At 49.6% G+C, this 26,516-nt stretch overlaps 1 protein-coding gene across 1 annotated transcript in view; it reads right to left on the reverse strand.

The window, feature by feature from the left end:
- Positions 1-3,410: 3,410 nt before the first annotated feature.
- NMT1 (N-myristoyltransferase 1) overlaps positions 3,411-26,516 on the reverse strand; it is a 41,829-nt gene continuing 18,723 nt past the window's right edge. Inside the window, exons 2-12 of the mRNA XM_012444040.3 lie at positions 25,904-26,012; positions 20,801-20,945; positions 13,958-14,076; positions 11,781-11,872; positions 10,835-10,951; positions 9,448-9,618; positions 8,513-8,621; positions 6,209-6,379; positions 5,484-5,651; positions 4,376-4,513; positions 3,411-3,766 (exon numbers count right to left, since the gene is read on the reverse strand). Of these exons, the coding sequence (XP_012299463.1) occupies positions 3,746-3,766; positions 4,376-4,513; positions 5,484-5,651; positions 6,209-6,379; positions 8,513-8,621; positions 9,448-9,618; positions 10,835-10,951; positions 11,781-11,872; positions 13,958-14,076; positions 20,801-20,945; positions 25,904-26,012 (1,360 nt within the window). The 3' untranslated portion in view covers positions 3,411-3,745. The remainder of the gene's footprint in view (positions 3,767-4,375; positions 4,514-5,483; positions 5,652-6,208; positions 6,380-8,512; positions 8,622-9,447; positions 9,619-10,834; positions 10,952-11,780; positions 11,873-13,957; positions 14,077-20,800; positions 20,946-25,903; positions 26,013-26,516) is intronic.

Consider the following 26,516-nt stretch of genomic DNA (forward strand, 5'->3'; position numbering starts at 1 on the left):
GTGGCACCTGGGCACAGTGGGAAGGCGCAGCGCCTGCATCCCCACTGAGGAGCCACTGCTGACCTGGACTGAGGGGGCTGCTCTGCGCCTATGTGGGGAAGCCAGGCCAGCTCCTGTGCCGAGGTGCTCGGGTGCTGGCTGAGAGCCTGGCTGCTGCTCTAACTTGGGAGTGAACCTGGGTCAATACCAGCTCCTCTTTGGCAGGTGGGAAAGGTCTGACAACATGAAGTTTGCCCTGGAGAAGGGCAGCCTTGCCAAAGGAAGGGCTTTCGAAGCTGGCCTGGTGCTGTGGGCTTGAGGGCCTTGGTGGCCAGGCCCTGCTGTCCTGGCTCTAGCCCAGGCCCCAGCACTCCGTCTCTTCTACTGCCACCTGCTGACCAGGAATACCAGGAGGACAGAAGGGTTTGTTCAGCTGCTTCCTTTATTAGAAACAAGTGAGATGTATTGAGCAGAACAATGCATTTGGTATTTCCTCCCCAACCCTGGAAATGGATGCCCCCCCCCATAGCCCAAAGAAAAGCCAAGACAAAAAGGTGAAGCTCCCCCCTCCCTGTCAGACGTGGCACCTGCCTGCCAGTCAGTATTTTTTAACTGAATTGAATGAAATTGTCCTAAACAGCCTCCCTGGGTGCAGCTGGCTTGCAGACCCGCCTTCATTTTGCAGCAGAGCAAAACTGAAGCCTCAGGCCTCCCCTGGTTCTGGGGAAGGTGGGCCAGGCCGTCAAAGGCTGCTTCACAGGTGGGTAGGCACTGTCGGGGGGACACTCCTGCCCCTCCCCTGACCTGACATCTGGTCCTCCTCCCCTCCTAGACTGCAGCTCCATGCAGCTGTCCAAGGCCCTTGGGCCCTTAGGTTGGTTAAATGCTGGTCATCCTTGGGGAAAGAATTCAGGACCACAGGGACTCCCCTGGGCTTCTGAGAGCCAGCAAGCAGGGGGGCGACGGCAGTTAGACGGAGTTGTGGGGAAGGCCTGACATTTTCCATAAACCTGGTGTTCAAGTAGCTGGGTGTGGGCCAGCCTTCAAATAAGACAGGAGCCTCTTCAGAAACAGGCATGTGTGGGGATATGAGCTGATGCAGGCCTCGAGCCGGAGCAGAGGCCTCCTATCAGCTCTCTCCCTACACACAGACTGGAGTCTGTGGTCAAATGCAGAGTCAATCCAAAGGCAGGAGGTAAAGGTCATCTTCAAAACATGGCAGCTGGGAGGACTGGGTGGCAGAGGGTGGCGGCCTTCCAACAGTGGCTCCTCGAGGAGGGTCAGCGTGAAAGCCTCAGGGTCCTTCCTTTGCTTGGTTCAAGCCAGTCACACTGCAGGGCTCCTGCGGGGAGGCCCTGACTCCGGGATGGTGCTCTCTGAGCTCTCTGGCCTGAAGTCCCAGAAGGGGTTGAATGAAGAACGCACGGACTATTGGGACAAAAAATGAGACAGGCAGCAAGCAGCTCGAGACAACCCCTGCACACCTGGGCAGGGTCCTCACCGTAAGATAAAGCAGAGTCCAAGAAGCAGGGCACCTGGTTTTGGTGAGGGAGATGCTGGGGCCTTGCCAGGAGATGTCTTTCTTCCAGAACAGCCACCGGGGCCTCACCGTTTCCATTCCATGACCTGGGTCAACCGAAACAGAGCTCACTCCAGAGATCTGCGCAGCCCAAATCTCAGAGGCAGCTCAAGCTGGGACCTGGCCCAGAATGCATCAAGACTAGGACAGGGAGCCTTTCCAAGTTCCAGGTTCCCCCAAGGTAGGAAAGACTTGGACACTCTGTTCTTTGATATCCTCAAAGGTCTGGACAGGGTGAGCCGCTCTGGAGCCTGAGGTGCCAGCAACTGTTATCTGAGAGGCCGAGAAGCAAGCCCCTGCCTCTCCGACTCCTCCCGTCTGCGGAAAGCAGTGCGCGTCTTGCTAAGAACAGCAGCTTCTTTGGTCTTGATATCTTGGAGTCAAGGAGTCAAACATCAGTCATGATTACTGGGACTTGCAGTTTGCAGCAAAGGAACAACGGGAAAAGGGAGGCCCCTGCAGGCCTCTGATGAAAATCCACCATAGTGGAGTTGCTGGCTCTAGCAGCAGTCTCTGCAGAGAGCAGGCAGCATTCCCAGGGGTGGCACAGTCCCCATCCCAAACATAGGATGTCTTCTGGTTTTGGGAACTCTGCAGAATTAGCCTCCGACAAGCCACACCAAAACCCACAGCCTGAGACAAGCCCCTGCTGGCCTGCAGAGTGGCTTCAGTGAGTGGCACAGGGCTGAGCCTGGCCTCCTGGCTAAGGCTTCATTTCCACGAGTGGAGAGGTGACAGCAGCAAGGAAACCCCACGCGCCACAGGTGATGCTACGTCCTCTCCACCACTTGCTTTTCTCTAGAGCAAAAGTTACATCCAAGCCCGGAAGTGGGTTCCTGACAATTCCACAGCCCAATTCTGCCCAGGCCACTTGGGCTGAACACCACTGAAGCATGCCTGTATCAACAGCCACGTGACCAGAGGCTTGATTACTTTTTGGGAAACTGGCAGCACTGACAACCATCACTACCACAAAAATCCACAAAACAGTATCAGCGAAAATCAGACTCAGACAATGGTGATGGGAAACCATTTCTGTTGCCAAGTCCAGATCTGCCTCTGTTCACCACTCCTTGAGCCACTTGCAGGCTGTGTCTTGGAAAGGGGCACAAGAAATGGCTGATGGGTTGGAAGGCACAGGCCAGGGGCTGGTGGCTGAAGGGATCTGGGTATCAGCCCCATACCACTCCTGCCCAGCCACCCCGGACATCAGGGTGCTAGCTCTTTGCTCTAAGATGAGCTAAGCAGGGTTTGCACTGACACGGTCTTCAAAGGTCCCTGATGCTGCTGTAAAGAGGTCCAAGGGCCTCTTCAAACTGCCAGTCATCCCAGGCAGCGGAAGAGCAGAATCTCACAGGGACTCATCCCTATGAGGTTGGTAACAGCTGGCTAAAGAGCCCTATTAAATCAGTTGGCAGGATGACCTACAGGGAGCAGGCCAAGGGGATGGAAGAAGGGACTCAATCAATGAGATCTGCCTCCACAGACCGTCCCATTGTTGTGTCTCAGAATGCAGACAGGTGTGGCCCTGCAGGAAAGTCCCTGCCCAGGGTCAGCCCCAGCCAAGAGCTCCACATGGCATCCCATGAGATCTGAGCCTGGTCCACCTTCCCTTCCTTCTCAAGGCCAGTCATCCCAGCTGATTCAGAAGGGGAACTGGATGAGGTTCTCCAGATCCTTTTCCCCAAGGTAAGTCAATGTCTCCTCTGGAGGAAACAATGAGCTGTGCCAATGTGTCTGCCACTGTCCTCAGGTCCCGATTTTGAGGAATGATCTGGATTCAGCTTTTCCTTAAAGACCAAACATCCTTGTACATTTGGAACATGAAAGATATTTAAAATATTTATATATATATAATATATATATACTTTTATTATTCACCCGTTAACTCCATAATATGCCAATCACGAGCTAGTTTTCAGCAGTTACATTCCCTTGATCACGGCTGCATGAGGATGTGATTAACTGGAAAACAGGGAGACCAGAGACACAACCGGAGGTGACGTCAAGCAGCCCACGCCATCGCAATACAATTGTCAAGTTCGCTGGCGGTTTGGTAAAGCCGGTTCAGTTCTGCTCCCTTTGCCAGGGATTCTCACGTGTGTGAAAATTGGACCAACAGAGGTGGGGTTCCATTTCCTGGTTCGACTTTTCAGTGGCTTTATCCAGAATGTCACTGGTGTCTGGTTATTGTAGCACCAGCCCAACCTAAGAGAGCCAACGGGGAGAAGTAAAGCTGAGTCGGACAGTGGCCCAAAGACTCTCCCACACCCCCCAGCCCAAAGTTCCAAATGGCTAGGCCCAGGTCCACCGCCTGTGTTGTGGGAACAGACTCACACCCAGCCGGCCCCGCACACGACCTCCACACCAGGGTTCACACGTCCATCGGGGAAAACTGGCCCATAGTCCAGCTCACCCCACGTCCCCTGTGGTACTGGGAGAGGAAGGGCTAAGAAAGTGTCACGCCAGGAAGAGGGCAGCAGCTCAGGACAGGAAACCTCCTGGCGAACCCCAGCCCTACCCTCCTGGTGAACCGTGGGCAACTCAACTTCCACAGTTCCCTCAGATGGGAAGGCCCTGCTGGAGATGACCTTCCTGCTCCTGTGTCTCTGTCCCCTCGGCCATCCTCACATAAGTTGCTGAGAGGGCAACGCTGACCTGCTGGTCTGGCCAGCAGAGGGAGGGCATTTTAAAAGGCTCAGCTCCAGGTAACAAGGACGCAGACTGCGGCTGTCTCCCCAACCCATGGCCCAGTTTCTGCTGGAGACACGGACTCCCTGAGCCAGGCGGCCTGGACTCTGGCTGGGCAATGCCTACCTTCTCTGCCCCCATGCTGGGGCATTTCCAATTGTAAAGGTAATACTGCAGGTTGCCGTCCCCTATGCCAAACTTGAGCTTCTCCAGGAAGGTTTTGTTCTCCATGAGATCCAGTGCATTGAACACATCAAATCCTTTCTGCAAAGCGGCAGGGACAAACAAGAACAGGTGAGGACAGGTGAGGACGGCCTCCTTCCTCCCCTTCTGCTGCCATTTCAGAGCTGTCCCGTGGGCAGCCACAGGAACAAGGTTCCCTCAGAAGCGCCACTGCTTCCGCAGGAGTCTCCACTCTCCAGGCAGCTCTCAGGACACTCGGAGCAACCCCTCCGGCCTGGCCTCTGCCCCGTGTCCCTCTGAGTATACACGTGTGTACTCAGTGTCCAGGCCGGGGCTCTTGCTACACCTGCTTACGCCTCCCTGAAACTCTAGTCATTTCCACAGTCCTCTCTGGAGTCCAAGCCCTGAGACCCTTCCTCGGAGAAGCTGGCTCCTGTCAGCCACCTGGGGTTTGTGTGGCTTCCTTACTCCATGGATGCCCAACTCTCTGGCCCTCAGCACACCTCATGTTGTATGACACCAGCTGTGTCACTTGGAGACTGTGAAGATGCTTCCTAAGCCTCACCAACCGGAGCAGAAGCTCTCACAGGGCAGGGACCAGCTTGCCCACAGCAGGCTTGGCTAGGCGCAGGAAGTCACCAGAACCCACAGTGAAGCACTGACCGATGGGCTCTCCATCCCATGCCGGCAGTCGGACGCTCCGATGACTCACCAAGACAGAGAGCAATCACCCCTTTCCCAAGCTGGGAAAGCTGTGAGGACCCCTGTCTTCCCAGGGCAGGCCTGGCTATTCAGGCTCCTTGGCAGCGCCTCCTGTGAGAACGAAACTCACTGAAATAAATCAGGAGGAGTTCAATGCCTTCACTTTGGATGCTCCTTGCTCCCTCCTAGTTTTGAGTTTTAGGCTGAAACCCTGCCTAGGCAGAACAGGAGGTGAGGAGGACTCAGAGCCTCCCCGCCCATGGGAGGCTGTGTCCCGGGAGCTGTGCTCACCACAGCTCCACTGCCCCTTCCCCGCACATCTCCAGAGACCCCCTGGTCTGCTCCTCACCATTTTGGCAAGAACAAGGGCGTCGCTCATGAGGTCTAGAAGAGGGGTCTGGGTGTGAACATTGTAGAAAGAATAAGCAGCTTTGAGACTCTTGTGGGTTGGATGGTTCATGATGGTGGAGGGCAGCGTATAAAAGCTCAGGAAATCCGTCACCTCTCCGTTTGCGTTCTGAAGGGAAGGCAATAAGGCAGTGTCAAGCAGGCAGAGTGGCACTGCGACCCTGGGACAAATGTCTCCTCTCACTCTGCCTTCAGGCAGCTCTGCCCCTCTAGATAAACGGTGGAAACGGCATTGGCTCGGGGCACTTGAGGACAGAGCCATGATCGTGGGCTGAACCTGCCAAACCTCTTTCCCAGCATGGGCACCCTGGGACCTCTTCTTGCAGCTCACATCCCCCAAGACTGTGTCTCCTATGTCTGGTCAGCACTAGGTTAAGCTGGGACAGGCAGGGAACTGAAGGCTTTCCTGAAGGATTAAGCGGGGCTCAGGTCCCTCTATTCCGTTATCAAAGTGGGGTCAATGGGGAGAAGGGCTCAAGCCAGATCCAGAGGTGTCTTTTCAGCAAGTTCAAGCACCAACTCCCTGTTTTTAGGGAGGACCAAACACGGATGGTCAAGGAAGTCTAGGGTGCCAACACGTGAGCCCTGGGAAGCTGGCCAGCCCCTCGTTCCAGGGGGCTGTCGCTCTGGAACGAGTTGGAGGCCTGGAACCGCTTCCTGACTCACCTCCACCACGAAAGTGTCGATGATGTTCTCCTGGGGGTAGAACCAGTGCTCCACCTCCTCCTGGCTCATGACTGGCGTGAGGTGAAACTGCTTCAAGTACCTGGTGAGAAGCTGGTGCACTACTGGAATGTCCTTTTTTTCCATTGGTCGAAGCCCAGCTGTCTTGGGAGTCTGAAAGCAAGACAGAAGAGATAGAGTGAGATGAGCTGATCACCCTGGCTCCATGGTGAGGATAGATCAGGCCCTCAGGAGAGAATCCCTGGTCACTGGGCGGTTCCCTATACCCTATGTGCATCTCCTCAGGCACAGGGCTTGCCTCTTCCCTATCTTTTGGGCCTTTCCCTCCTATTCCAGGCGGGCTCAGACTACTGCATCAATCAACCATCCACATGGCCCCAGGCTGACTTCCTAAGAAAACATAACCCTTCATGCCCCACCCTTGTTTCAAACTCCCGACCTCAGAGCACAAGACTTTCTACCCTCGGGCCAGCTGGCCTTTCTAGCTGTGCCTTTCGCCCCCAAAGCCCAGGGGTCCTCACAGGCTTCTCACTGAACTGTAACTGATGCCATCCTACACTCACTGCTCTCTCTCTGCTAGACTTAAGGCACTTCACAGACAGATCCGAGGGTCCAGCCAGGGTCTGCCCACCCAGAAACTGTTACATCAGTACCTCCCTGAGAGACATGCTGCAAGATACATTCAGAAGAAAAGCATGACTCCCAGGATTTCAATCCTAGTCAGCGTCCCACCTGACAGCTGCTTTTGCTAGAAAAATGCTTCAGTGGAATGAAACTATGTGATCCTGTGGAGCAAATACTGGGGCTAGGAGAAACATCCCCAGAGGCTCAGATGCACAAAGGTAGGCTTCCACCAATCTGCAAACGGGGTGGTGTCACAGCTCACAAGGCCTCAGTGAGTGCCTGATACAATGCTTCTCAGTGCAGGAATTGCTTGTAAAACTTCAGTTCTAGAAACTGTAGCCTCTAAAATTCCTTGCTAACCCTCCTCTCTCTAGGGAACACTCAATGACCTCATTCTACATGGCAACTCCCACAATGATACCTCATGGGTGAGACATTCTTCTGGCTGCTGCAGCACTTTAAGAATGCTCTCTGCCTGCTTGCCCACCAGCCTAGAACGCAGGGCAAATCTATCATGAGAACAGAGGGAGGAGGCACATACCACAGTCCCCCAAACCTGTGCTTTTGGCAGTGTCTAACAGTACTGCAGTAGTCTCTCAAGATGGGACACTAATGACCCCAATCCGCTGGTGGATTAGCCTCATTTCAGAGTGATCAATCCTGTTAGGAGGCCGAGGAGTCCAGGCAGACAGCCCTCCGGTCAGCAGACCCTCGGTAACCGTGTGGACTGACAGCCAACTGGAAGCACTCCGAGGAAAGAGAAGGGAATTTAAGAATTTCTACTGGGCTGAGCACAGTGGCTCACGTCTGTAATCCCAGCACTTTGAGAGATTGAGGTGGGCGGATCACTTGAGCCCAGGAGTTCCAGACAAGCCTGGGCAACATGACAAACCTCTGTTTCTGAAAAAAACAAAATTTAGCCGGGCATGGCAGCACACGCCTGTAGTTCCAGCTACTTGGGAGGCTGAGGTGGGAGAATCACTTGAGTCTGGAAGGTCAAGGCTGCAGTGAGCTGTGACTGTGCCACTGCACTTTCGCCTGGGCAACAGAGTGAGACCCTGTCTCAAAAAAACAAACAAAACGAAACAAAGAAAGAATCCCTACCTTAGGATCCTGAAGCCAGCCACAGTTGGAGCATTTGTTTCTTTGGGAAACCAGGAAAACTGAGACCCAGAATAGAAAAGCAGCTCACTTAACGTTGCCCAGTCCTTCAGTGCCAAATCTGGGTGGGGGGACTGGGATTAGAAATTGTCGCTTCACCCTTCACCTGAGCCAGCAGAGGGGAGCCGCAGACCCTCAACTGCCTCTGCACTGGGCTTTCGAACGCACTGCCATGTGTATGAGGGTTCACTAAGTGGATTCATCTTTCTATTTATGCTTTACTTAAGCTAAAATTGCAGAGAATAGGTGTTCTCTGAGACTTTCAACAGATGGCAGAGAAGCTAGCCCAGGCACAGGCTCAGAGGAACCGAGAAAGTTTAACTAAAATAAAATCCTGCTGCAGATAACAGAAATAGAAAGTCCAGGAAATGTGAAGACTATGGGCTGATTTGCTTTTCTGGTAGGAGAAAGCCTGCTCTCCATCCAGAGCCCTTCTCTCCTGCTGGAGCCAGGCTTTCCTTGACCTCTCTGCCCCCGCCCAGCACCCACGGGCACACTAGCCTCTGGCAGTCGGTACAGCTTCATGGTGCGCTGCATGGTCATATTTCTGCTCAGGTGGGAGAACTTCACTTCAATCAGCTTCCGTGGGTTTAGGGACCGATGCCAATACCTATGGGGACAGAAATGTCCTGTTTTCAGGGTTCTGGCCAATTCCTATTACAAGGAAAATGGCAGGAGACCACAGATGGCCAGCAGGTGGCGTGAGAGACACACCAGGCCCCTCTGGAGCCAGTGGTATCACCCCGTTCTCCAGTCTCCCCCAAGTAAGTGCTGCCAAAGCTCCTCCTAGATTTTTTTCTCCCTATTTTTCTTTCTCAATTTCAAAAACAATTCCTTTGCTCCAGTGGTTGTCTGGAGAGAGCAATCCTCACTCCTAGAATCAAGTCAATAAAAAGGCTGCAGTCATGCCCAAAAGATGATGGCAGAGGCACCCGTCCTCCTCCCTCCTCCTCTTCTGCCTTCACACCTGCTGTTTTTACTTTTAAAGTTCTCTAGGGAGAGATTATTCAATTGTTTTAAACAACTTTCTAAGGCAGAGGTTGCCCTTAGATCACATGTCAAACTCGCTCTATTTGGTGCACACAATATTCAAAACAAATTGAGCCAAGCATTCAAAACTTTAGGACGTTTCCCATAAAAATCCAGATTTGGGCTCATCCTTAAAAACCAAACCACAGCACTGCCCTCCACCATCTCCAACTGGCAGCAGCCAACAGACACCAAGAGCCCTCCAGACAAGGCAGGAACTTGCCGGTCTGCCATCCTTACAACCCTCCTGCCCTCTCCACGCTCCCCATCTGGCTCCTGCAGGCACCTAGTGCCCACCTTCCCAGATACTACAGAGATGGGATGCTAAGGGCGGAGCTGCGACTCACAGTGACATACTAGAGTGCAGACACCAGTATTTTTAGGGCCTTACAGGAAGACAGTTTTACCTGCAGGTGCCAACAGGCTTTGGTAGTACCACCCCGGCAGTGTAAACAGCCTGGAAGATGCCTTCCAGGTGAACCCGCCTGGTGATCTCTCGGATCAGGACTGGAGCCACCCTCTTGGAACGCAGCTTCTTGTGGACACACAGGAAGTTGATCTCCACCATCTTCTTCTCTCTAAGTGGGGAAAATCCAGGCGACAAGGTTTTTTACAGGAAGGGAATGGTGATCCCATCAAGCACGTGCAGCCACACCTAGAAGGGTCAGGTCTGCAGCACAGGTGTGCTTTTAGCTGCCACCTGCACTCAATACTGGGCCTCCCTTCCCACCACACTCCACCAGGTCAGGAGCCCGCCTCACTTCAACAGTCTATTTCCAAAGGAAAGTGGGACTCAAGCAAACACCTTTATTTGAAAGTACCACCATCATCTGCCTGATGAATCCCTAGGAGTCGGCTGGGGCCACCTTTAGCATGCAGGGAAGCAGCACGGGGAACCCACGGGGCAGGTCAAGGCAATTCTAGGGTTTCAAGGTTCTGACTCCCTCAAGAACACAGCTCAGAAGCCCTGAAGACTGTGGCAGGCAGATGGTTTCGACATTTCCAGGGAAAATGAAGAGCAGGGATCACAGGCCCCAAGGACTATCTGAACCCGAGTCACACTGGCTCTGGCCCCTTTCTGCTGCTGCTCAAGTGCTTCCATGTGTGACTGGTACAGGTGTTCAAAATTGAGCCTCTGATTAGCCGGGTGTGGTGGCAGGTGCCTATAATTCCAGCTACTTGGGAGGCCAAGGCAGGAGAATTGTCTGAACCCTGGAGGTGGAGGTTGCAGTGAGCCAAGATTGCACCACTGTACTCCAGCCTGGGCAACAGAGTGAAACACCATCTCAAAAAAAACCAAAAAGCCTCTGGCCAGGTACAGTGGCTCATGCCTATAATCCCACTCTTGGGAGGCAGAGGTAAGTGGATCACTTGAGCTCAGGAGTTTGAGACCAGCGTGGGCAACACAGCAAGACCTTGCCTCTATAAAATTAAAAAAATAATAAAAACAAAAACAAGTCTCTGTGGAGCAGGCACGCTCCCCAGGGCCACAAACAAGGGAGCCTTCCACCTGGGGAGCAGCCACAAAAAATTCCTCCTGTCCCTAAGAGCCTTCCACCTGGGGAGCAGGCACGCTCCCCAGGGCCCTTCCAACCTGGGCCACAAACAAGGGAGCCAGCGGTGACTCTGAGCAGAACAGGGGGTTCCTATGATGAATCAGCAGTCCCAGCACCTGGGCGTCCTCCCTTCCTGGGACCTTCCCTCTTCCTTTCATGGGGTACACGTGCAGCTTTTTTTCTCCCTCCCAGCAGGATGACGGTGTTGTAGTGGGTGGGGGTAGGTGCTGGTGCTTACGTGTCATAGATATGGATGTTTGCTGGTATGGCACTAATGAACCCAACCAATTTCCGACTTGAGACCACTCGAACCCCACAGTGCCACTGGGGGAGCCAGCCGGGTGGCCGGAGAGCCCTGGAAAAGAGAGGCTGGGGTTGTAGTGCTGCTTGCCAGCAGGCTGGACAAGCTGTTTGGGATCCACAGCCAAATTTGGTTCTCACCTGGTGCTACTACCTCCCTGGGGGTTAACCACTGAATTCTCTTTAGGGCCAAGCCCTCCTGGACACACAGAATCGAGCCATCACCATTTCTGGCTACTTAGCCCACTTGGCCTAGTTACTCACCCAATCCAAGGTTATCATACTGAGGATTTCATGCCTGATCCAATTTGTGTGTGTTCACTTTGACAGCTTGAACCAAGGGACTGGCCTCTCTGGTTCAGAACTCAGTAGGTCCCATGGCTGAGAGGTGATGGTGGCAACTCTGGAGCTCTGGGCTCCCGTCACCCCCTTTCTGGTGCAAATTATTCCTTCCTTTTCAGGTAGTCCCTCTCCATTTCAGCCCATGCCTCTCTCTTCCTGGATATTAAACATGGCCCAGGCAGGTGGATGACTCAGCATACAACTGAGCATGCTTAGGAACTGGATAGAAAATGAGCCTTCTTTTCTGTCTTAGTAGGTCTCATGCCCCTTCCTTTCTTATACATAGTCACCAGACGATGAATACCTCTTCCCTGGGTACCAGCTCTACAAAGGCCTCTCTCACCCAGTCAGTCTGTCTTAATCAAGGCTGCGATTTCAAGCTCCAATGAAAGCAAGTCTCCTTCAGATGCAGGAACTCAAAAATGACACACTAATTTGCCATTCAAAGGTTGGTCCCTGGCAGGGATGAAAACTCTGGTGCCTGTGGTGGTTCTGCTCTATGCCTTGCCCTCAAGAACCTCAAGAAAGCCCCTACAACTCACCACAAAAGAAACTCTGGGGAATAATCAAATCGGAACATGTTGTCATCATCTTCCACGTAGTTCTCGTTCAGGAGGGTGTACAGTTCTTTCAGCTGGAAAGAAAAAAGCAGCTCACTGGGAGGTATTCTGCCAGGTAGGGGACCAACCCCAATACCCTGACGCTCTAGGCTTTTCAGAAGGATGAAGCGAGCTACCAAAAACAATGTGGGATCTCACAAATCCTTCCATCCCCTGGCATGGCAGGGACTCTTGGAGCAAGTACCCTAGTTATAAGTAGAAAACGGAGCCATCATGGGGTAAAGTGGCAGACCGGGAATGCCACCTAACTAAATGACAACTTCATCATTCTGTACCATCAACAATGGAGAGTCGCTGGTCTCAACTTCTGTGAAGTGCTGTGGAGAGATGACTCTCGGAGCTAGTCTTACTCCACGGAGAGTCACTGCTATTTCCCACCTTGTCTGATTTTTACCATCTGGCCCAAACAAAGGCCTTTTTTCCTTTCTTTTCGAGATAAGGTCTCACTCTGTTACCCAGGCTGGAATGCACTGGTGTGATCACGGCTTACTGCAGCCTCCAACTCCTGGGTTCAAGCAATCCTCCTACTTCAGCCTCCTGGGTAGCTGAGACTACTTGTGCATACCACTACGCTCCACTAACTTTTTACATTTTTTTCTTTTGTAGGGGGGCAGTCTCACTATATTGACCAGGCTGATTGATTTCGAATTCCTAGGCTCAAACAATTCTCCAACCTTAGGCTCCCAAAGTGTTGGGATTACAGGTGTGAGCCACCATACCCAGCCACAAAGGCCTTTTTCTGCCTTCTCAGCTGTCTCCATCTGCTGGCCCAACTTTAGCATTAAAAAATTCTGTTGGCCGGGCATGGTGGCTCAAGCCTGTAATCCCAGCACTTTGGGAGGCCAAGGTGGGCAGATCACCTGAGGTAGAAAGTTCAAGACCAGGCTGGTCAATGTGGTGAGACCCTGTCTCTACAAAAAAACTTAAACAATTAGCCAGGCGTGGTGGCAGGCGCCTGTAATCCCAGCCACTGGGGAGACTGAGGCAGGAGAATCGCTTGAACTCAGGAGGCAGAGGTTGCAGTGAGCCAAGATCGTGCCATGGCACTCCAACCTGGGCAAGGGCGAGACTCCGTCTCAAAAGAAAAAAAAAGCCAGGTTCGGTGGCTCACGCCTATAATCCCAGCCCTTTGGGAGGCTGAAGCGGGCGGATTACTTGAGGTCAGAAGTTCGAAACCAGCCTGGCCAACGTGGTGAACCCCATCTCTACTAAAAGTGTAAAAATTAGCTGGGCATGGTGGCATTTGCCTATAATCCCAGCTACTCAGGAGGCTAAAGCAGGAGAATTGCTTGAACCTAGTAGGCAGAGGTTGCAGTGAGCTCAGATGGTGCCACTGTACTCTAGCCTGGGTGACAGAGTGAGACTCTGTCTCAAAAAAGAAAAAAATCTGTTGACATTTTCTTTCTTTCTTTTTTTTTTTTTTGAGACGGAGTCTTGCACTATTGCCCGGGCTGGAGTGCAATGGTGTGATCTCTCGACTCACTGCAACCTCTGCCTCCTAGGTTGACATGATTCTCCTGCCTCAGCCTCCCAAGTAGCTGGGATTACAGGCACACACCGCCACACCTGGCTAATTTTTTGCATTTTTAGTGGAGACGGAGTTTCACTATGTTGGCCAGTCTGGTCTTGAACTCCTGACCTCACGCTCACTTTGGCCTCTCAAAGTGCTGGCATTATAGGCATGAGCCACCATGCCTGGCAACGTTTTTCGTCATTCTTTACAAGGGAAACAAATCCCTCTGGTCAAAACAAGGGGCTCTGGGAGGCTGGGGTGGAAAGGGGAGGACAGACCCTCATTTAGCAGCCCCAGCTCATCAGTCAGGAGACAGACTAGAAAGAAAACAAGGAATGAACAAACAAGAATAAATGAAAAACAGGTATCCACCTTGAGGAGCTACAGAGGTTAACTTAACCTGCCAGAAAAGCTAAGAGCTATTTATGTGGAGTCTTGGGCATGCCCCAGGAAGTTACAGATGGGGGTCTATTCAGACCTCCTTGGCTCAGCTCTCTAGGGCTCGAGTAGGCGTGGTCTCCGTAAGACTGCAGGGCTGTGAAAGTGGTATCCTACCCACAGTGCAACCTTCTAAGGGCCCACTCACCACACCGCGGTCACCCAGGTCCAAGGCATCCCAGGTGAAGCCCTGAGGCAGGGTGTAGGGCTCCTGGCGGATGTTGTCCTTGTCAGGCTCCACGGGGCCATGGGTGTTGACCACTTCACCTGAAAGAAGAGCACAGCGTGAGCCTCACCCTTTGCCCCCTCGGGGCAGCAAAGGGCTCAGCTCAAAACCTAACCAGAGCAAATTCCTCCTGTCCCTAAGAGCCTTCCACCTGAAGAACATTCTGTGCTAGGCAACTGTAAACCATCTTTCCAGCTACCCTTAGACCCTAACTGAGGGCCAATTCATGGCAAAACCTCAGGACAATCACTGGGATCCAAGGTGGTTTGTGTTTTGGAAATCCATTTAAATCTCTCTTGGGTCACTGAATGACAAACATTTATCTTTACTAATTTGGCTTCCTGCCTCCAGGTTGGTGTAAAGAGTGCTGTCAGGGCCCTGGCCCAGGCCCATCAAGCTGGATGGGTTTGTAAGGAGTCAAAACAAGGCTGCTTTTGTGTCAACAGCAACAACAATGTACTGGGCCCATTTCTGAACCAGATGATGCCTTCTAGGCGCCAGGCTCAATTGTGGCCCTGCCAGCCTTGGCTTTCAGCAGTGTGAGTCAGTTAACTGCTACTGCCAGCTCAGGCCCTCAGTGTTTAGAGTCCTGCGAGTGCCTTTGGGCTGAATCACCAAGTCTACACAGTGCTGCCGGGAAGTCACCCTGACACAACATCCCCTCCCTTTACAGCAGATGCCCCTCCTCTGTGGGAGTGCTCCAAAGACGCAGCCCTCATTCCTATCCACAGTTCAGCTGGACTCACAAATGCAGAGAGATTCACCACTGAATTCTGGCCCTTAGGATGATTTCGGTTCTACAATGAGCTCACTCATGTTTACATTGGGAAGAATGCTATATTTAGTGCATTTTGGAAAACCGAGTCTTCAAAAGGGACCGACTCGGTAACAGTGTTCCTAGCAAAGGGCTCTGTATAGACTAGGCACTCAATTCCTGCTTTTACTGACTTTCAGACTCCTAATCCCAAATATTTCTTTCTTTCTTTCTTTCTTTTTTTTTTTTTTTTTTTTTTTTTTTTTTTTTTTTTTGGAGACAGAGTCTCACTCTGTTGCCTAGGCTGGAGTGCAATGGTGCGATCTTGGCTCACTGCAATCTTCACTTCCCCAGTTCAAGCGATTCTCTTGCTTCAGCTTCCCTAGTGGCTGGAATTACAGGTGCCCATCACCACACTGGCTAATTTTTGTGTGTGTGTTTTTTTTTTTTTTTTTTAGTAGAGATGGGATTTCGCCATGTTGGCCAGGCTGGTCTCAAACTCCTGAACTCAAGTGATCCACCTGCCTCGGCCCCCTAACATTTAATTCTAACATGTAACAGGCAGCTCTAGACCTTCCCAGAATGAATCTGTGGGGCGAGTGTGGTGGAAAGGGATTCATTAGGCCACAGCGGACAATATCACCGCTGGCACTGACCATCTCACCCTCTTCCATTAGACACATAACTGAGCACCAACTGGGCACCAGTGACTCAGTGACCATGCCAGGCCCTAGTGTACAGCAGGAAAAAGGACCAAGTCCCTGTCCTCACAAGACATAACATCTTCTGGGGAAATGGTAAATAAATGAATCATGATCCACATGCTAAGGGTCAAAATCCGGCAAGTGCAGGGACACACAGCAGGGACGCAGCCTGCTCTACTGGTAATCAGGCTCCCCAACAGGTTTGCTTGGATAGAAGTCCTATTTTTCTTCCCTAGTTAGGAAACTCATGACCAGGTGCAACAGGGTCTTGCTCTGTTGCCCAGGGTAGAGTGCAGTGGCATAACCTTGGCTCACTACAGACTCAACATCCTAGGCCCAAATGATCCTCCCACCTCAGCCTCTTGAGTGGCTGGGACTTACAGGCATGTACGACCATGCCTAACTAATTTGGTTTTTAAATTTTTCATAGAGATGAGGTCTCAGTGTTGCCCAGGCTGGTGTCAAACTCCTAGAGTGAAGTGATCCTCCTGCTTCAGCCTCCCAAAATGCTGGGATTACAGGCTTGAGCCACTGCACCTGGCCAAAACCCACCATTTGGTTATTCAAAAAGTAGCTCTTGTGAATTTAAGTCGATCTGCTTCCAACTGACAGCTATGTATATTAAAAAAAAAATTTTGAGCCTAAAAAGCTGAGGGCCAGAACCTCTAGTCTTATCTAGGCGCTAATTCCCCAACTTGTATTGAATTTATACCTTTTCCTATACACTTTAGAACCTTCTTTTTTCCCCCCAAATGATTTCCATGGCCAATAATACTGATGGTCTCCCCTCCTGTACTAAAATAACCTCAAGGCTAAATCTTCTGATTTAGGCTGGCTACTAGGTCCTACATGCAACAGGCACTTCCACTCACTCACTCCTTCACCAAGTGTTCACTGAATCCTAGAACCTGCCAGTTCTGTGGCAGGGGCCGGCAAATGAAGCAGACACACGTCCTCACCATCATGGACACCAAAGAGATGAGCAAGGAAGCACCTACCACCCGGCATGACAAGGGCCAATGAGAATGAAGTACAGGGTGCCACAGTGTGTGTGTGTGTGTGTGTATGTGTGTGTGTGTGTGTGTGTGTGTCCTGCTGAGCAAGGGTGGGAAAGCGGCTCTGCAGAGCACAGCAAGATTGCAACCAACATGACCAAGGATGATACTTGAAACTTGTTTTAAAAGAATTTGGAAGTTTAAAGAAAACCCTGAACTTTCAATGGGCTTCTTTCTGCACACTCTTTCCCTAAAATTCTTTCTGCAACACATCAAACATCAAAGGCCCCAAACTGGCCAGGTGCGGTGGCTCATGCCTGTTACCTCAGCACTTTGGGAGGCCGAGGCAGGTGGATCACCTGAGGTTGGGAGTTTGAGATCACCCTGACAACATGGAGAAATCCGGGCTCTACTAAAAATACAAAATTAGTCAGGCGTGGTGGCACATACCCATAATCCCAGCTACTCAGGAGGCTGAGGCAAGAGAATTGCTTGAACCTGAGAGGCAGAAGTCATGGTGAGCTGAGATTGCACCATTGCACTCCATCGTGGGCAAAAAGAGTGAAACTCCTGTCTCAAAAAAAAAAAAAAAAAAAAAAAAAAAAAAGACCCCAAACTAACCAGTGCAGTGGAACTGTGAAGGACTTTGGAGAAATGAGACTGGGATCTGGAAAACATTAAACCAAACAAAGACCAGGGAGAGGGAAAAGAAAGGGGAAGCTTCTCTCCGGGACCCATGGAAACCAGGTGAGTGCACATCCTCCCTTGGATAGTTACTTTTTAAAACAACAGAGTGGCCAGATTGGATTCCACTGAGCCAAGGCAGAAAGGATACTGCTTCCATTGACATAAGTGGCAAAGGGATGACTTTAAAAAGAAAAAAGACATAACCTGAAGGGGGGATCAAAGGTTCCTCTGGAGGCTTACGGTTGTTATACAGACCAAAACACTTCTGCTAAGAAGGCCTTTCATTTTATTTTTTTCATCTTTGAGATGGACTCGCTCTGTCACCCAGGCTGGAGTGCAGTGGCACAATCAAGGCTCACTGCAGCCTCAAGCTCCAGGCTCAACGATCCTCCCACTCAGCCTCCTGAGAATCTGGGACCACATGCATGTGCTACCACGTCTGGCTAATTTTAAAATTTTTTGTAGAGAGGAGGTCTTACCTTGTTGTCCAGGCTGGTCTTGAACTGCTGGGCTCAAGCAATCCTCATACCTTGGCCTCCCAAAGTGCTGGGATTACAGGCATTGAGCCACCATACCTGGCCTAAGAAGGCCTTTCCATGGTAAACCTAGGATAATTTTAAGCTTCTAAAGAATTGCAGGTCTCAGCCAGGTGCAGTGGCTCACGACTGTAATCCCAGCACTTTGGGAGGCTGAGGCAGGACAGCTTGAGCCTAGGAGTTCGAGACCAGCCTGGGCGGCATGGTGAAACCCCGTCTCCACAAAAAATTTAAAAATTAGCCAGGCATGGTGGCAGGCACCTGTAGTTGTAGCTACTCAGGAGGCTGAGGTGGGAGGATTGCTTGAGCCTGAGAGGTCAAGGCTGCAGTGAGCCATGATTGTGCCACTGCACTCTAACCTGGGTGGCAGAGCAAGACCCTGTCTCAAGAAAATAAAAAGAGAGAGTCATGTAGGTCTCTTTAGTGGAATACCATGTAATTAAAACTCTCCCAAGAAGGTGGAGAGTGCTGTTAAAAACACAGTGCAGCTGATACGCATGAGATTTACAATCCTCAGTCCTCCATTTAAGTGAAAAAAAATTAGAGCAAGAAGCTGTAGGTGACACCACCCCTGAAAAACTCAGAACTAGGGTGACGCCTCAGCCATGCAGACAGACTAACACACCTGGCAAGGTGGCACTTTCTACAGGCTGACACAAACAAAGGAATCTAACCGGTGCTTGACTGACCCCAGACCTCAAAGGCAGACTCACCAGATGCTCAGGGCAAATGCTCTTCCACAGAGTCCCACACCACATGCTGCACAGAAGGCAAAGCCGAAGGAATAAAACCAAACCTTGTTCCTCCTTCCTCGAACTGTCAGGGCCCGTATGAGCAATTGTGTGGCTTTCTCTTGAGCTTTCTGAGAACTAAACTGAAGCACGTTCTACATTTACAGGTGAGAGGAAAACAAAGTATTGCTGGACTGAAGAGGAACAGAAGCAAACTAATCCCAATCTGCCTCTTTGTAAATTTATTTTTGAGACAGAGTCTTGTTCTACTGCCCAGGCTGGAGTGCAGTGGCGCAATCTTGGCTCACTACAACCTCCACCTCCCAGGTTCAAGTGATTCTCCCGCCTCAGACTCCCAAGTAGCTGAGATCACAGGCCAGTGCTACCATGTCCAGCTAATTTTTGTATTTTTAGCAGAGATGAGGTTTTACCATGTTGGCCAGGTTGGTCTCAAACTCCTGACCTCAGGTGATCCGCCTGCATCAGCCTCCCAAAGTGCTAGGATTACAGGTGTGAGCCACCATGTCCAGCCTCAATCTGCCTCTTTACTAGGTGCCACTATTTATGAAGAATGTAGCAAGGTTACTCATTTGCAAATTCCTCAGGAAAAATAAAATCAAACCAAAACTCCAAAATGCCATCTGAAAACAGGACCAAGATGTATGGCAGCCGCCACAGAACACCTCATCAGGGATTTCATTCAGAGGTGAGATGTGTGGCTCTCTGCATCCTTACTGCTCCTCAGTGAGAAACTGGTCACTGGGACCCCCATCCTGTGGCCCAAAGCCTTGCTGGAAGGCTTAGCCAGCGGGCCTGGGACCTGGCCAACACAGGCAGCAAAACACACAACGTGGTGGGGGAATCGGCACCCCTCTTGTCCCTGGGCAGCGCTCTGCTCTTCCTCCGCTGTAGGGATGCACCTCTTCGGCTTGCTTCTGTTGTAACCAAGCGTCTAAGAACTGCATCTGCTCTAGAGCAGAGCTTCTCAAACTTTCAAAGTGGACAGAAATCCCCTGCCAGTTCTGATTCTGCAGCTTTGGGGTGAGGCTTGACAAACTGCGTTTCTATTAGCAATTAGGCGATGCCCATCCTGTAGGTCTGCATGCCACATGGAGTAGCTGCTCCCCACCTCTGCAGCAGATAGATCTCCTTGGGCACGGCTGTCTTCCTCCCCTCACCAGTCTTTGGCCCTACCCTGCCCAGCCCCGCCCCACCCTTCTCCTCTGCACAAAACGTGCTAGTCAAGTCTCATTGTGTTTCTGGAGGGGAGCAATAATGTGGACATTATATTTAAAAGTCATTTATATTTGGTGCTGGAACATATGTTTTTTCAACATACTTACTTTCCTAGTCACAAAGAAAATAGGGACTAGGCCATCAATGGGTCCAGAATCATGATACAACCACTTCAGAAACTTTGTCAACTGAGTCCTGAAGTTAGCCATCAAGGTTGGCTGTGGCTCAGTCTTGGCAGGCACATCTAACAGGATCCAGTCCCTTCCAGAATCCTTTCGACATTCTGCCTGTTCCACCCCTTTAGTGGTTCATTATAGTTTTTTTAAGGAGTGCTGATGAAACCTATGTACGGTATTCCTGGTGTTGAACCTTCACTGCTGAGCAAAATCTCAAATCACTTTGCATTTAGTAAGCATGCACTGGCTAAGAGACGAAGGGGAAGAGGCTGGGGACTCTGCCCATTCCAGGAATAAACATGGGCCCAAACAAGACAAACTCTCTATAAGCCTGAGTGGAGAAAAAGATCTCTGGGCAGACATTCTCACTCATTGTGTGCCAAAAGTTTTGTCTTTTGGGTTTTTTTTTTTTTTTTTTTGGTTTGTTCATTTTCTGAGTTGGGGGGGTCTCACTCCTGTCACCTAGGCTGGAGTGCAGTGGCGTGATCTCAGCTCACTGCCACCTCGACCTCCCAGATTCAAGTGATCTTCCCACTTCAGCCTCCTGAGTAGCTGGAACTACAGGTGCATGCCACTACACCTGGCTAACTTTTTTTTTACCTTTTGTGGAAACAAGGTCTCACCAGGTTGCCCAGGCTGGTCTCGAACTTCTGGGCTCAAACAATCCTCCCAGCTCAGCCTTCCAAAGTGCTGAGATTATAGGTGTGAGCCACTACTATTGACAGGAATGATTATTTGTTCTTAACCTGTGCTGTTATAAAATAGTAAGGTCTCTAAATGATAGTTTTCTATGCTGCATTTTAAAGACAACTCTCTGAAAACCACCACCAAGGAACTCAAGGACTCTACTGCTCTCCCTACAAATTCAGCATAAAACCCTCATGAAGGTACAGCTGAGGCAGATCCTTTGCCCTCAGCCTGGTGAAGCAGGCAAGTACATACATACCCAGCTTGGGGACAGGCTGCGTATCCCAGAACTGGTAGCTTCGCTTGCTAGCCTCCTCCATGGTTTTGGCAGGTCCCTGACCCACTGAGAACAGCTCAATGGCCTTCTGTATTTCCTGGATCCTCTCTGCTGGCAAAGAGTTCATCTGAACAAGACAAAGTTGGGGAGAGAAAAGGCCCATTATGTTAGTAAGACTTTTGATTAATTATGAGTTCAAGAGGTAAGTGGGGCTGGGTGCGGTGCTCAGGCCCATAATCTCAGCACTTTGGGAGACCAAGGCAGGCAGATCACTTGAGGTCAGGGGTTCGAGAACTGCCTAACCAACACGATGAAATCCTGTCTCTACTAAAAATACAAAAATTAGCGAGGCGTGGTGGCAGGCACTTGTAATCCCAGCAATTCAGGAGGCTGAGGCAGGAGAATCACTTGAACCTGGGAGGCAGATGATGCAGTGAGCCGAGATGGTGCCACTGCACTCCAGCCTGGGCAACAAAGCTAGACTCCGTATCAAAAAACAAAACAGTTAAGGGGTACAACTCAAAGAAGGGGTTTGGTTCCTCTGTCCTAATCCCAGTGGTCGTTACAACTGTAGAAAAAGTGGCTGACAATGAGCTATGTGACAGGTGGGTGCTGCCTGCAGCATTTCTCCCCTTATTAGTCTTACGTTGTTTGATGGCAAAAGTAATACTGCTCAATGTAAATTTCAAACAGTGCAGAAATGTGTAAGACACATAGAAAGTAAAAACCCAATAATCCCATCCCCCAAATATAATCCTTGTCATCAACGGTCTTCACTTGGGAAGGTGAGAAGAGGCAAATACAATTCCAGAGGTTTTTTTTTTTTTTTTTTTTTTAAATATAATAGAGACAGGGTCTCACTATGTTGCCCAGGCTGGAGGGCAGTGGCTATTCACAGGCGCGATCCCACTACTGATCAGCACGGGAGTTTTGACCTGCTCCATTTCCAACCTGGGCCGGTTTATCCCTCCTTTAGGCAACCTGGTGGTCCTCCACTCTCGGGAGGTCACCATATTGATGCCGAACTTAGTGCGGACACCAGATCAGCATAGCGCACTACAGCCTAGAATTCCTGGACTCAAGCAATCCTCCAGCCTCAGCCTCCCGAGTAGCTGGGGTTACAGGCATGCGCCACTGTGCCTGGCAATTCCCGAGTTTTGCATGGAAGTTCCAAATGCACACACAAGCTTTTCAAAAACTAAAATCAGATCATATAATATTATTGTACAAACTGCTCTTTAAACACTATGTCTTAGAGACCTTTCCGGGTGAAAACACATGGACCTACCATTCTACCAACTAGTACGTATGACCACAGTATATTTAGCCAGCCCCTTACTGATGGGCATTTTGGTGATTTTGTTCTTCAGTAATACAACAATGTTGTAGTGAATTTTCTGTATTTTTTTTTAAACAAGATCTCGCTCTGTCACCCAGGCTGAAGTGTACAATCATGGCTCACTGTGGTCTCAACTTCATGGGCTGAAGGGATCTTCCCACTTCAGCCTCTTGAGTAGCTGTGACTATAGGCATGTGCCACCAAGCCCAGATAATTTTTGTTTGTTTTTTGTAAAGATGAGGTCTCTAGCTGGGCATGGTGACGCGTGCCTGTAATCCCAGTTACTCAGGAGGCTGAGGCAGGAGAATTGCCTGAACCCAGGAGGCGGAGGTTGCAGTGAGCCGAGATTGTGCCATTGCACTCCAGCCTGGGTAACAAGAGTGAAACTCCGTCTCAAAAAAAAAAAAAAAAAAAAAAAAGATGAGGTCTCACTATTTGCCTGGGCTGGTCTCAATCTCCTGAGCTCAAGCCATCTGCCTACCTCAGCCTCCCAAAATGCTGGTATTACAGGCGACCACACCCAGCATACATTTTCTTATACATCTATTTTTACCCACTGGGAGATGCATTTCTGTAGGATAAAGTTAAGTAAGAGGCTTACTGGATCAAAAGGTATACACATTTGAAATTATCATCAGTTTGCTCTCTAAAAAGAGACTATCTTATACGTCTATTTTTACCCACTGGGAGATGTATTTCTGTAGGATAAAGTTAAGAGGCTTACTGGATCAAAAGGTATACACATTTGAAATTATTTATCATCAGTTTGCTCTCTAAAAAGAGACTATCAATTAATAACCCAATAAACAGTGTATGAGAATAGCTCCAAGCCAGGTGTGGTGGCTCCCACCTGTAATCCCAGCACTTTGGGAGGCCGAGGTGGGTGGATAACCTGAGGTCAGGAGTTTTGAGACCAGCCTGACCAACATGGAGAAACCCAATCTCTACTAAAAATATAAAATTAGCCCAGCATGGTGGCACATGCCTGTAATCCCAGCTACTTGGGAGGCTGAGGCAGAATTGCTTAAACCCGGGGGTCGGAGACTGTGGTGAGCTGAGATCGTGCCACTGCACTCTAGCCTGGGCAACAAGAGTGAAACTCCATCTCAAAAAAAAAAAAAAAAGAGAAAGAGTAGCTCCAGACAGAGCCTCATCATTAGATTTACCAAGCCTCAACTGAGAGTGGTGGCTCACACCTATAAACCCAGCACTCTGAGAGGCTGAGGTGGGAGGATTCCTTAAGCCCAGGAGTTCAACACCAGCCTGGGCAATATAGTGAGACTCTGTCCCTATTTAAAAAAAAAAAAAAAGTCTACAAGGCTTAAGCTATGCCAATCTAAGAGAAAAAATTATGGCTTTAATGGTCATTTCTTCTGTTGTAAGTTTAACCATCTTATTATTCATTGATTAAACATTAATATTTTTTCTTTTTGAACTGCCTATTCAATTATTTTAAACTGACTAATACATATATTGCAAATATTTTCCCAGATTGTTGTTTATTTTTTGACTTTTAAAAAGTTTCATATTTGTCAATTTCTATTTTATGGCTTCTTCGTCCTATGTCAGGCTTAGGATAATAAAAATACATGCATGTTCTTCTAATACTTTTATTTACTTTTCTATTTTTCGCTTAGATTATAAAGGAAAGGAAGAATATAAATCAATATGTTCATATTGCTTAGTCCTGGGAGGTGGGATTTTCATTTTCTTCCCCTTGCTGTTTATTAAATTCTCGGCCAGGTGTGGTGGCTCACTCCTGTAATCTCAGCAATTTAGGAGGCCATGGGAGGCAGAACTCTTGTACCTGAGTTACAGACCAACCTGGGCAATGTAGTGAGACCATGAGACCCTGTGTCTACAAATTATAAAAAAAATTAGCCGAGTGTGGTGGTGTGCGCCTGTAGTCCCGGCTACTTGGGAGGCTGAGGTGGGAAGACTGCTTGAGTCCAGGAAGTAGACGCTGCAGTCAGCCATGTTCGCACTTCTGTACTCCAAACTGAATGACAGAGTCTGAAAAAATAAAATAAATAAAAAGGAAAGACCCCCACCTACCTTGTGGGGATGGTAATGGTTTGGGGCTAATTTAAATGAAGTGCGACATGGTATTAAATAATAACGGTATTTTTTTGTAGTGGGTTTTACACTGGAAATAGTAAAAAATTACTGGAAGTCCTATTTCAATAAGGTAGTAGATTCAAGTTGAAGCACAACATTTGAGGCATACAGCAAAGTGTGGTTATATTGGAATGAGAATGGATTTTTTACCAGGTTTATAAACTATTTCAGAGGCAGTTCTTTGCTTTTTTAAATTTTTTTTTTTTTAAATGGAATCTCACCCTGTTGCCCAGGCTGGAGTGCAATGGCGTGATCCTGACCCACCGCAACCTCCCTCTCCCAGTTCAAGTGATTCTCCTGCCTCAGCCTCCTGAGTACCTGGGATTACAGGCGCATGCCACCACACCCAGCTAATTCTTTTTTTTCTCCCCCCGAGATGGAGTATCACTCTGTCGCCTAGGCTGGAGTTCAATGTCTTGATCTCAGCTCACTGCAACTTCCGCCTCCCAGGTTCAAGCAATTCTCCTGCATCAGCCTCCTGTAGATGGGATTACAGGCAAGCGCCACCAAAACTGGTTAATTTTTCTATTTTTAGTAGAGACTGGGTTTCGCCATGTTGGTCAGGCTGGTCTCGAACTCCTGACCTCAGGTGATCCACCCACCTTGGCCTCCCAAAGTGCTGGCATTACAGGCATGAGCCACCATGCCTGGTTTCAGAGGCAGTTCTAAAAGGTGAATTATGGATATGTTTGAGTTGTTCCCCTGCCCATTAGCCTACTGTGAAGAAGACAACGCTTATCTGAAATTGTTTTATATTGTAATGTTGTTTTATTTAAGAAACAAGACGATCCTTACCCATATCTCTGGGTTTCATGCCAGCGTGTCAGTCTTGGGTTGTAAGCCTTAGGCCAGTGGTTCTCATGGAGACTCAGAAAGACTCTGTGGGACTCATGGTTTTCATTATAATGACTATGACATTAAGAGAATGTTTGCAAATATATAAAGGCCTTAAGAAGAGGTCTTTGGCTGAACAGAGTGGCTCACGCTTGTAATCCCAGCACTTTGGGAGGCTGAGGCAGGAGGACTGCTCGAGCCTAGGAGTTCAAGATCAGCTTGGGTAACACAGTGAGACTCCATCTCTACAAAAAATTTTTTAAAAAATTGATCAGGTGTGGCGGCATGCACCTGCAGTCCCAGCTACTTGGGAGGCTGAGGTGGGAGATCACTTGAGCCTAGGAGAGGAGGCTGCAGTGAGCTATAACCATGCCACTGCACTCTAACTTGTGCAACAGAGGTAGACCCTGTCTCAATAAAAAAAAGGGGCTTTTCATTGTCAGAGTGGTGGGGACGTAAGACAGAGAAGACTGAGAACCACTGCTCTAGGCGCTAGGGGCTGTCACACGCAGCCCCCCGGGGCACTGGCACAGCAGCACATGCAGTAGGAACCTGTCCATTCTGATGGGCAGCATGCTTGGGAGTCAATGTCTGACCTGCTGTGTCTCTTAGGGTACTAAGAGCAGTTTTGCCACTTAGTCTAGGGCAGCAGAGGACAGCATTGGGATCCAACTCTTCCATCTTGAAGAAATACCAGTGGAGAACGTCAATCTAAGTTGTTCCTATACATTTACCTCAAAACTCTCTTATGTGACGAAGTGACTCAGTCACACAAAACAGAGCCTCCTTGTTACCTTCACAGGCTGATCCTGGGTTGACTCTGTCTCACTGCCTTTTTCTTTCTTCTTTTTCTGTTTCTTTTTCTTCTTTTTGGCTCCAGTGTCATTGGCTGGACTCAAACCACTGTAACAAAAAGTAAATACTGATGCAGGGTTTAAAAAAAAAAATCTGTTTTGTGCTACCCCTGACAAAGAGCTTTCTGTGGAGCCAGACTTTCCTTAATCAAGCCTGTTGGCTTCAGAGACTGAAGAACCCAGGTCCAGAAAGGGCATTTGGAGGACACCAGCTCTCCTCCCCATTCGCACCCCCTCAGCTTTCAGGGAGGGAGTGCTGGGCAAGGAATGTCCTATTTGTGCGAAAGGGTCTTTTCCGTTCTTGCTTTTATTTTGTTTATTTTCTTTAAATTGCCAGGGTAATGGCACCAAACGCGAATGATAATTGTTAACAAGGCATTCACACAACACTTCCTTGAACTCTGAACGTAAAAGGATGACAGCCAAAAGGCAGTGGTGGGCTTTTTCTGGAATGCTTTGCCCTTCCTTCCCCCACCTCACAAATGTATTAGGTTTCATGAGTTTCCCCAGCTGGATCTGGAGCACAAGACAGTATGAAAAAGGAGTGAGGGAT

Source organism: Aotus nancymaae, unplaced genomic scaffold, assembly GCF_030222135.1.
Source record: "Aotus nancymaae isolate 86718 unplaced genomic scaffold, 86718_ANA_hifiasm-v0.15.2.pri h1tg000089l, whole genome shotgun sequence".
NCBI lineage: Eukaryota > Metazoa > Chordata > Mammalia > Primates > Aotidae > Aotus > Aotus nancymaae.